At 36.5% G+C, this 12,501-nt stretch overlaps 1 protein-coding gene across 1 annotated transcript in view; it reads right to left on the bottom strand.

Annotated features, from left to right (window-relative positions):
* PI15 (peptidase inhibitor 15) overlaps window positions 1-12,501 on the bottom strand; it is a 29,345-nt gene that overhangs the window by 9,918 nt on the left and 6,926 nt on the right. The window contains exon 3 of the mRNA XM_004315490.4: window positions 385-503. Coding sequence (XP_004315538.1) covers window positions 385-503 — 119 coding nt within the window. The remainder of the gene's footprint in view (window positions 1-384; window positions 504-12,501) is intronic.

The following is a 12,501-nucleotide window of genomic DNA, read 5'->3' as shown; positions in this document are numbered from 1 at the left end:
AACACACACAGATACAGGTATATGCAAACATGGGAAGGTTGCATACACAATAATGGCTTCTGCCACCATGAAGGGATTTTTCTGAAGTAGAAGAGATAGGATACAGGATACAGCCTGATCCTTTCAAAGATTCTGTGAGATAAGGGTAGTATACAGGCTAAGGGAGGGTGTTCCAAGGGTGAAAGGGAAAACTGGTTTTTCTAGGCCCTTTTAAAAAATTAAATAATCCTTGAAGACATCTAAAACAGTCATAGGCCAAGCATCAGTGCCTGACACATAGTGAGCCCTCTTGCAGATATTACTTGAAATTGGTGTCACTAACCCTTGGAGTCCATAAGCAATAAAGTTGCATGGATAAACAGTATCAGTGAAACTACTTCCTACCTTCCAGTTCGTACAGATAGATTTTGACCCAAAAATCTCAATAAGTAAGAAGGCCCATGGTCCCAAATGCAAGTAGCTGCCCAAGCCTCTGCGGATTTTGCAAGATTTTCATCCCAGACCTGTGAAAGTGAAAAAAACCTTCAGCTTTACTGGGTTTGCTAGTAACAAACAAAAAGAGAAAAGAAATGGCACTACTATTTCCTAAACTTCTTTCAATTCTGCTTCCTGACTAGAAGAAAGCAAATTTAGACCATTGTTATTCAAAGTTCTACAGTGCAATATTGTTATTCCTCAAAAATCTTTATTGTTTTTACAGGGCCATCTAGACCCAAAGTCCAGACGTAAATTTTGGTAAAGGATAGGTTAACAAAAATATCGTATCCAGATGTAACTTGGAGATACCTCATACTGACCACTGAAGTTTGAATCCACCAAAGTCAATTGGTTTCCCTGGAGTTTATTCACAGCAAAAAGGAGCCATGCTATTGATATATCTTAAAAATTAATGAGATCAAATTTATTCAAATCAATGTACCAAAATTAACAATGTCTCATAGTCCAACTTTTTAATTGAGATATAATTGATATATAACATTATTAGTTTCAGGTGTACAACTTAATGATTTTTATGTACATATATATTGTGAAATGATCACCACAATAAGTCTAGTTAACATCCGTCACCACACACAGTTACAAATTTCTTTTCTTGTGAAGAGAACTTTTAAGATGTATTCTCTTAGCAGCACCCAAATGTACAATACAGTATTATTAACTACAGTCACCATGCTGTATATTACATCCTCAGGATTTATTTTATAACTGAAAGTCTGTACCTTTTAACCACCTTCACATATTTCACACACCCCACCCCCCAACCTTTGGCAGCCACCTATCTGCTCTCTAGATCTCTGAGTTCAGTATTGTTTTTGTTGTTGTTTTTAGATTCCACGTACATATGAGATCATAAGTTATTTGTCTCTTTCTGACTTATTTCACTTACCATAATGCCCTTAAGTTCCATGCATGTTGTCACAAATGGCAAGATTTCCTTGTTTATTATGGCTGAATAATATTCCATTTATCTACTTATTTGTTGACGGACAATTAGGCTGCTTCCATATCTTGGCTATTGTAAATAGTGCTGTTATGAACATTGGGGTGAAGTTATCTTTTTGAGTTAGTATTTTAGTTTCCAGACTAATACCCAGAAGTGGAATTGCTATATCATATGGTAGTTCTGTTTTAATTTTTTGAGGACACTCTATACTGTTTTCCATAGTGGCTGCACCAATTTACATTCCCACCAACAGTGCCCAAGGTTCCCTTTTCCCCAGATCCTCACCAACACTTGTTATTTCTTGACTTTTTGACAATAGTCATTCTAACAGGTGTGAGATGATGTCTCACTGTGGTTTTGATTTGCATTTATTCCAACTTTTAAGTGTCAAACTATATTAAATTATAATATATAAATGATACTTTATATCATTTGAATATTTGATAGTAATAATAATATTAGAACTTTTAATTGTTATGAGCTAGAAACATAGATTTACTTAATGTAACAGTGTATTTAAGTGAAAGGAAATTAATTTAGTGACTTTGAAATAAAATAGGAAAAAAAATTGATGAACCCTTCAGAGACATTTTTACCCTAGAAGACCATGGCACCCACCCTGAAAAAAGATTTGTTAGCCACTTAGAAGTTGTCTTAAATTAGAAAAACAAAGTCATCTTACATAAATCTATCTAGAATTACATTAAAATAAATTCACTCACAAAATTACATGAAATCAGAATTATCAAGAAAGGATCTGGAGTAATTCTGTGGTGACAGTGGCCATATCTCCACTGTCTGTGTAAAAAGAAAGATCATTCAAAAAGCTATAATAAAATACACTTTCCTTAATTATCCAGAATATAATCTGCCCATTTTGTGGATTAATTAAATGTGGCAAAACATTACATAATACCCTTTTAATAAGTAAATAATCAGTGTTAAATACAGTATATAAATGGAAAATACTCATTCTATAATATTTTAAAAGTTAGTGTCTCTTTATATACTTGTCTTCTCCTTTGAATTGATATCATGCTTTTTTACAGTTATAAAAAATACTTTGTATTATTCCTTCACACATAGCTCTGTAAAATAATCATTTGATATGTTTTATGAATTATTACTTCAAACCTCTCCTTTTGTTTGTAAAAATTCTGTGCAGAAATATCAGTGAACCAAACTAAATTTGCAATGAAAATCATAGTATTCTAGAACTGAAATTAACTTTTAAAAGCATTTTGTTTGGCTAATAATGGATTCATCTGGTATTTATTCTTCTGATATTTTTAATGAAATATGGATTTACAAAATATGGATTTCAGTTCACCAAAATGCAAAATATTACCATTAGATCACAAATGAATTTTAGACGTAATAGCATCAACAAATTATGTCTCTGAGCTAATTGTAGTCACTTTGGGAAAAAAATACATCTAAATATTATTAACATATTGAAGTGGTGTGCACTCAGAACAGTAACTGCCAAAAACACGGCTTTTCTGTGTTTTTATATAATCTTTCTAAAAACAGTCTTTCTTATAGTCTTGTTCTGAAATATCAGCACTGCATGGCACAAATAATACTGAAAAAGAAAATAAAATATCTTGTATTCTAACCCTAAGCCTACTGCTAAGATCATCTGTGACTGAGGACATGTCAATTATTCTGTCTCCCAGTTAACTCATCTCTAGGGTCCCTTTCCTCTTCAGCATTTCATGATTTAGTATCCCTGAGTAACTCCAGCATCAGAATCAGGAAGATCTGTTATATTGACCTATGACTTGTTCAGTTCTAGCCTTTTCCATACCACAGAAAGAGGAAACCTAGATTCTTCACAAAATAATTTAAAATATTTAAGGCAGTTAACAAATTTAAGGTAACTTAGCATATATAATTCTATATGCTTACTCATATACTTAAAACGTATTGTGTATGTCAAAGAGATAAACCAAAGAGTTCATGCCTGAAAAATATCTTACATGAGCACCATTTTTAAATTATTATAAAGGATTTTGATAGGAAGACCCTGTATTTAGCATTACCGATGCCTACGTTTTTAGGTGTTTCTATGTACAGATATCATAATTAAAATTTTTGAGATGATAGTTGTGAGGGAGGAGAGATGACCACTTTTTTTCATTTCTCCATGTTTGCTTTTAGGAAACTGATGGGAGGGATTTCTGCCTGTCCCTGAAGGAAGATGCTGGAGACCCTGGCAGCACTGGCCAGGTCCCACACAGAGAGTGGGATCATTTTGCCTTCCCATGGGAGACATACCAACTGTCTCTCTGATGCCTACTGCAGAAGAAGTCAGAAAGTCCCGTGCTCTTTCTTGCCTGTTTGTCCCCAGGCAGGACTCACACCCATCCTGTAAAGAGGGGAAGATCCTGCTCTGAAATTTACGAATTGCGTATCTACTGTATTTGCTGTCTCCGTCTTTCTCCACTGGTTACAACTCCCAGGAGAATATGGGTGAGTGATGTATCCCTTTAATCCACAGTGGTATTTAAATCTATTAATATGATGAGAGGTCTTTCAGGGTTGAAAACAGCAAATAAGGATAGCTTCTTTCTTATCCAGAAGCTCTAAATTGTGATGAATGTTGCCAGTTTAACCATGTGAAAGAATTCTAACAACTTATACAAATTTAGGGAATGAAGTTGTAATCACCTAAACATTTGACTAATATATACATTTCTGGATGCTTAGTGGATAATCTATCTGCTGAATTTTGCTGAACACCTGTGATATTTATTTGAAATAAGTTTAGTATCATACCCTACAAATACAGCAAAAGAAAAAAGGTCACAGGTGTGTACTTACTTAACGTTCCATGGAATGACTAGCAAATATGCAACATATTATGATCATTTGTTAGAAAAGCTAAACACCTTATATTTATTCAGCTTTTATGCAGCTAGCCTCAAATTCTGTATTTCTAGTTCTTGTCCCTCTAAATGGATAAAATACTTTCACAGGTAACTGAGTTGTGAACACTTAAAATATCATGCCTTCTAAAAATTAGGCAAAAATTAAGAAAATGATGCATGGAGACAAAAAAACATTTACAGGAGCTAGTAGGAGTTAGATATTATGATTAGATAACTCACAAAGTGAAGATGGCTTAAAACGGTGTCAGAGCGCACAGAAGCCTATATATGTGCCCTATTGCGCCACAGGATTTTCTTCCATTCTTTGCTGTTACGAGCCATTTAGTTGGTCAGCTTGTAAACTGATTGATTTAGCTCTGGACTAAAATGTTTACCATGAACTACTCTGCTTATCAACAAATTTAGCACCTTGTCTGTGGAAACCACATAGTCTGATTAAGCCATGAGAAGCATCCAGAATTCAAACTGATGTCATTTCAATAGCTAGAAGAGTGTGGCTCCAAGAGATAGGAGGCATATGAAAAGAATGAAAAGACCTCAAGTCCAGAGATCTTCAGAGGTTAAGCCAAAGAAATACAAAATTGAGTCAAAGAATGTCTCAGCATGGGAGAAAATCACTGACTTCCGTAAATTGAAGAATTAGAGAGTGATATGATCCAGCCCAAAGATGAGGTTGTTTTATCAGCCATTTCCTTAAGTTTTGTTACCCACAACACAGTGAGCACCGGGACATCCGAAACTGCCTTCTTAAACCCCAGTCACTATCTCCGGACAATAAGAAATGTAGACCAACTGAAAGGCAACCCTGAAAATTACTTGAGAATATATCCCCAACATTGTTTGATATGACATACTGTTTTTTTTCAAGTGGGTAACATCTTTTAATTCCAAACATAAGAATTAAAGGTAGATGTGTTTGAAAGAATTAAATATAAGGTGTTAAAAAGGATAAATATTTCTAGGTAACGATCCTGTACATATTTGATGTTATTAATATTTATAGTGGTTCAGAGAATCTGGCAACAGGTTATTAAAGCAATACATTAGCCTTGTAATTTCAACATAAAATATATCAATAATTATTTATATTTGTGGTTTTAAGTTAAAAATTTTAAGAAAATCTTGTTACAATTTTTAAACAGTATTGCAAAATTTAGAACTTAAGAGTCACTGTGTTGCTTAGGCTTTTAAGACATTTAAATATATGGAAATTATTTTCAATAAGCCAGTTGAAGTACTAAAGGTCAAATATGTTAAATCTATAAATGCAGCTTAAAATTTAAATTAATTAGATTTGTAAGTAGTAACAAACATTAAACAAATGTGATTGCCAAAACTTGCTAGATTTCTGAATAGAACAAAAATATATGTAAATGAAGCTAAATTAGAGGAGAACAAGAAATATTAAATTTGAAAATGACCTCTTAAAAAATCTGTTCTGCACGTGGAAACCATCTTCAAAGACATAAAATACTAAAAAATAAAATTATCACACTGAGTTTTTGAAGACACATTTCTAAATTGGTTATTGTCATGGATACTCTGATAGCAATGACATTGGAAACAGTATGGCATGTCGTATAGACACTTATTTTCTTGGACTGACATGTGGTCATTTCTCATATATTTAGATAAAAAGTAAAGGCAGTTTAGATAGACAAGTTTTTGGCTTTTAAAAATAACTCAGCTGGGGCTCTTTGTTCTTTTTCTGGGTTAGATTGGGAAAGCAGTGCTGACTTATAGAAGTGAGAAAGAGCCATTAAAAAGATATTAAGTGATGACAAAATTATTTTCCCTGAGGGCTGCCAGAAGCTTTTAAAAAACACTTCATGGGCATGGTTGTGGTTTTGTTTTGAAATTGGGGTTTATTCCCTTTCGGTGGAAATGCTTGTGAAGTGCCAATAAAGGAAACTGAGAGCTGAATATATGACCCAGTGTTAAACCAGACAGGAGGGAAGAATGGGCCTTGGTAAGACTGGGCGGGGAGGGGGTGCGGCACAGGAAGAGAAAAGGATTTCCCATGGGAAATTGGGGGCACTAATTGGATTAATTAAATGATATTAAACCAATTATACTTTTAAAAAGAACTAGCTAAGGAACTTGATTTAAAAAAAATTCCCTCAACCCTCAAAAATGACCATAAATATGGGACCACATTATACCACAAAGTATCAACGTGGGGTCCTAAGCATTTTTTAAATGTTTAAATGAAAATAGTGAAGACTTTCCTCAGGTAAGATGAGTGCTACCTTTTATGTAGGTGGGAAAGGTAGATTTCTATTAAAAAAAGGTGTAAAAGTATACTTTTTTTTAGAGGTATTCTGAACTAGATCATTGCCAGCAGCATAAAATTCTTAAAAACAAACACAAAAGGACTTCTCTTGACCCCTTTTCATCTTCGTCTTCCAATGCACCATTCCTCTTCTTCCTTTTACAATGAAATTTGAGTGTTGTCTTAACAGAGAATTTTCAGTTTTTCTTCTTCTACTCTTGAGCCCACCCCAGGCAGGTTCCCCCCGCTACCTCCACTCTACCCAAATTGCTCACATCCATATCATAAATGGTCATTTCCTGGTCACCATGTTTTTTGTTCTATTAGCAGCTTTTAGAATGCCTGACCACTTGCTCCTCCTGGACCCACTTCCACCCCCTGGTTTCATGACCCCACCCTTGCCTTGTTTTTCTCTGGCTGCTGCCTTGTTTTCCTCCATATGTTTGCTGATTCTTCCTCATCTCCCTAACCTGTGCATGCTGGAGGGTTCCCAGGGCTGAAGCCATGTCTCTGTCTGTCTCTCTGTCTGTCTGTCTCTCTCTCTCCCTCTCTCTCTCTCCTGTTTCATCAATTCACTGCCTAGGTAACCACATCCAGTCTCACACATTGAAATACTATTTATAAGCTGGTGGTACTCTTCCAAATTATATCTATAGACCTCTCCACTGAATTCCAGACTGATTTATCCACCTATCCACTTTAAACCTCTACTTAACAAGTCCAAAATTGAGTTCCAGTATTCACAACCCTACTGCCACTCCCTACCCTCTAACCAGCTACTCCTACAGTCTTCTTCCCATCAGTGGATGACATTACCCTTTTTCTTCTGGTTCAGGGGTCACCAGATCTATCCCATTGCCTACTTATATGTTATCTATAGCTGTTTCTGTGTTACAGTGGCAGCACGGACCACAAGGTCTGCAGAGCTAAACGTATTTACCATCTGGTCCTTTACAGAAAAAGTTTACCAATTGCTTTTGTAGTTGCTCAAGCCAGAGAGTCCATAGCCATCTTTACTCTTTCTTTGCTTAATAATCTTTATATGCTCTATCAGCAAATCTTGTCGATCCTGCCATTAAAATCCTGTCTATCCAGAATATACCCACTGATCATCACTATTATTACCACCACCTTGAGTGAAGCCACCATCATTTGTTACCTGGATTATTGAAAAAGACTCCTTCCTGAGGGAGTGTTTCCTACATATAAAGCCTTAATATATAAATTAAGGAAGGCATGGATAAAAGAAAAATATTCAGAATTTGAGGTAAGATTATTTAAACAGGATTGGTGATTAGGAAATAAAGGAAAAAAAAATTTCAGTGCTTTAATCTATGCATGGCTCAATCTATACCTCAGTCAAGTGCTTTGAAAATACCAAAGTGCTATTTAAATATAATCAAACTCAACTGATTGGGTTGGGGGTTGGTCTAGTAATGAAAATGAGTATTGGGTGTAAGATGACAAAATGCAACTGCTGCTTGACATCTGGACAGTTATATGAAAGAGAGAGAGAGAGAGAGAGACTTGGAAATGAGTGAATTTTTCCCCACCCAAAGAGGTTCTTCCTTTTTAAACAATTGCTGACAAGTAGGAAGTGGGCACAATGTCTCTAAACCTTAAAACTTTTCAGGATAATCTAGAAATCCTGATGTATATGTGAAATGTATCCACTTCTACATGTTGCCAAATAGCCTTTTAAATGTAAAATTCTCTACAGTTCAACACTTGCAGAGCAAATTAAACATGATTACTAATTGGAATGGTTAATGGGCCTACAGTTTATGAACTCTGATGGGAGGTATCATTGTCACCATTACGCTTATGTAGATGTGTGATCTTAATACACAAGGATGATGGCAAGAAAGAGTGACCCTGGAACTGTCTTGGCCCCAAATCTCCTTACACCAAACTTACCAGATGGGGACTGCTGTTTTGTTATCAACAATGGAAAATGCAAGAAATGCAAATTTCCAGATCAACCAATAGAATTCTAGATAATTCGTTAATCTAGGCAGCTAGTAATTGACTACTTATTGGGAGGGCTGCACAGTATTGGGTACTGGGAATTCAACAGTCAGCAAGACTGACATGGACTCTGCTTTACAGTTTAGGAAAGAGACAGGCAATTAACGCACTACCAAATAAATAGTGAATTTATTCCTGTGTGTATGTGTAATGTAAGAGGTAGCATGGGGGGTGGGGAGGGACTTGATTTTCCATTCCCTTAATGGCACAACTTCTTACCTTTTCCAAGATTTTCAGAAAGCAAATATCTTCATGCCACCTTCCTTACGCTGGCCATACTCTGGTTGCAAGAGGTGGTGTGTACAGGTATTTCACACAAAAGGGCTGGAGGCTTAGAAAAGAGCTGAGTGACTGGGGGACAAAGGTTTAAGGCATAGATGCCCACAGGCTTCAAAGGCTTGAAACACTATCGTAATACAGAGTTTTCCTATGTGGTTGCCAAGGTTAGAAAGAGTACAGGAAGCAAGATTTGATTCCATATGAAGAAACACTTTCTAATATTCAGCGATGTCCTCAGATAAAAATGCATGTGGAGCGGGCTCAAGAGCAGGAGATGAACTCATGGAGGGGAGTGTGTATTGTAGTCTTTCAAAGCATGGGCTCTGTTGTCATACAGAACTGCTTTCTCATCATTTTGATTTACTTACTCTGGGACCTGGGGGAAGCAACTTACGCTCTCCAAACTTCAAATTTCCTGTCTCTAAATGAGGAAAACTGTCCCCATCTCACGAGACTGTTGTGAAGGTTAGGCAAGATAGTGATTGAAGAGAATTTAGCACAGCTCTAGCACGGCAGGGTGTACAGAATGGTAAACGCTATTATTATTGGAAGATCAGGCACTGGAAGAGTGGTGGTGTCTGTGAACTAGAAAGATGCCTAAAGTGAGAGGTAATGAGAGGTGCACTTTTGATCACCTTATCTGGCAGCCTGAAGTTTGAGACACATCAAGCTTTAATCTCAACTTAGCAGGCAATCAGAGAAAGTGAAAACATAAACCCTGAAGCAACAAACTAATCAGAAACAGAACTGTGTATAGATAACAAGGACCTTGCTTCTTGGCAACATAACATCAGACAGTGGAAGATAAAAATTAGAGAACATTTCAGAAGTTTTAAAACCTATTCATTCCCCTCCTTAAATCCCTCTTTAACATATGTTTTATCTTTAAATTTAAAGACCATTTGTTGATGGATTCTAGCAACAGTTCTCCTTTCCCGGGAAATTAATACCCACCAGCTATCATTTAATACTGTAGTTATATGCCAGGAAGACATTTTCATGTGTGGTTAATTTTTTTCACCAACTCAGTGTTACAATCAGCTAAAAACTGACTTCTTGATTGTTAAACTATCTTGTGAGACACATGCAAACCCCGTACCTTGCTGTTGCCCACTTAGAAGAATTCAAATGCCTTTCCGCCTACCTACTGCTTGCTGAAAACATGATCTCACTGGAATGCAGAGACAGATTTGGTAGAATGTTCATATTTAATGAAATTATGAAATGTGAATTTGATGCACTTTGTAGGGTAAAAAAATATTGTGCCCTTAAGCAACATTCCTGGACTGTTTCAGTTCGGAGTATGTGATGTGAAATTTTAAGAGTCATGAAGTTTAGTCTAAACACACAACTTTGGCGGCATTCTTCCATATTTGTGTCAAAAAAATGCTTGGTACCTGATTTTAGACTCTATGGGTAACATAGACTGGGAACATTCAAATCATACCCCTCCAAACCTCAGTCCATGATGTATTTTATGCCAAACATTTCTCTTGACCATTTTAAGCTGTTAGTCTTTATCTTCCCTGCCTTCTTTCCAAGCCATTCTTCAGAAATTCTCATAGACAATTAAACGTCTCAAGTTCATAACCATTTAATGGCCATTGACTGACTATTAAATGGTTTTCAGATATACTAAATTCAGGACACCAGCCAGACTAGTCAACTTCGATTTTTCTGAAGTCCTTTGATTAGTTTCCAGAAAAACCTTATCCTGAGTGTGTCAGAAGACTAGATGGACCTGGTGCTATCTAGGCCCCTGAAATAGATTTGGAGTCATGTTGACTTAAGTCTCAGCACTGATTCTCAAAAAAAAAAAAAAATTCTTAAAAGATACATGAAACTTTCTTGCAAAAATTCTTGAGTAGATTCCCAGACATAAAATCATGCATCCATGCTGTCTCCATGACACTACTCTACCCCCATTATGTAAAGTGGTCCATTCTGATTACCAAAGCATATTCCCAACCAAAATTCTTTGTATTGGAAGAATGTTCCCTCCCACACACTAGCTACTTTTTTCAACCTCTGTAGATGTGTACCCTGGATGATAAACCTTCAGCTACTTAATGACTACCAGAAACCTGCACTTTATTTTCTGTTCTCCAACTCAGGGAAGCCCAATTGTCCTAGTCAAAGATGGAGGCATCCTCCTTGGCTTCTCCATCATATAAATCCTTATGCCACTTCTTCATATAAATCACTTACACATACTGATTTGATCCCCAAATTCATTTTGTCACATCCCTATGCCCTTAAATGTCATTGAGGCTTCAATTATCTCTCGCCCAGGCTATTATAACAGTCTCTTGACTGTGCCATTACTTCTGCCTGTCTCCAATCCCTTTCTCAACCTGTAGCCAGAATGACCCTTCTGAAGGCAAATTAATTACACAACTTAAAACCTTCAACCACTTCCCTTAATCTTAGAATAAAACTCAAACAAGTTTCTGCTTGCCTTCCCAGCCTCATCAAACATCACTTTTTCTTTTATCCTCTACATCCAAGCCACACTGAATTTCATCTATGCCTTCAAGGTACCATGCACCTTCCCAAAACACCCTTCCCCACCTACCACATATTCCCTCCTTCCAACTCCTGCCTGTATAACTTTTATTTATTTTTCATATTTAATATCTGAAATCATTTCCTTTTGGAAGCCTTCCTTGCGTCTCTACCCCCAGTCCAAGTCTGGGCCAGATATGCCCCATGGGATCCCACAGCACCTGTATTTATTCTACTTTAGCACACAGCTCACTGCTTTGCCCACTTACTCGTCCATTCACAGTATTTCCTATCAAGAAATGTCTTTTTGCTCCCTGCTGAACCCCTCAGCACAATGCCAGGCACAGGAATAAATACTGTGGAATGAGTGATTGAATACTGAGTGACCCCTGCCCACCTGAGCACCATAGCCATGTGCTCTTTACATGGAATGCCCAGCAAAGGTTAAAAGACTTCATTCAGTTGTTCCATAGATTGTTACTGAGTGTTCTCTGTGGGACAGATATGATGCTAGGTTCTATAAATAGCAGGAATATAATAACATTTTCTGTACCATTGCATATGATCAAATATAATTTGTTACCAAAAAAGCAGTGTTGAATACTAGGAAATATGGTCGATATATATGTAGCCTATGTATGATTCAAAGCTCTTCCTTCTACCAACTGATGGTGAGGTTCTGAATCATATCATGTTAATGTATTTACATTTGCACATCTTAGAGCCTGTACTCAAAACAGTCATAAACAAAATGTCCTTACTTTCTGCTGGCTCCATAAGTGGAGAGCTAAACATTCATATATAAGCAATACTAAGTAACTAATACTACGCAACATGCACCTTGGAAGAAAATTCATACAAAATGTGCCCAGTCTCCATTTGAAGCCAAGACACTTAAAAGGTTCTACATGTAGGAGAACAGGAATGTGGAGTTCCAAATGAGCTGGAGAAATGCCTTCCTGTCAGCAATCTTTCTCAGTTCCCTGCTGGCTGGCAATGTTCTCAGGAGGCTTTCTAGTGGTCATAAAAGCATTCATTGAAAAAATTTAAGTTAGACACATCAAATTTCTCATAAGAAG

The sequence above is a fragment of the Tursiops truncatus genome, chromosome 17 (genome assembly GCF_011762595.2).
Source record: "Tursiops truncatus isolate mTurTru1 chromosome 17, mTurTru1.mat.Y, whole genome shotgun sequence".
Taxonomy (NCBI): domain Eukaryota; kingdom Metazoa; phylum Chordata; class Mammalia; order Artiodactyla; family Delphinidae; genus Tursiops; species Tursiops truncatus.
The sequence above is the reverse complement of the archived record's forward strand: the minus strand, read 5'-3'. Positions and strand labels throughout refer to the sequence as shown.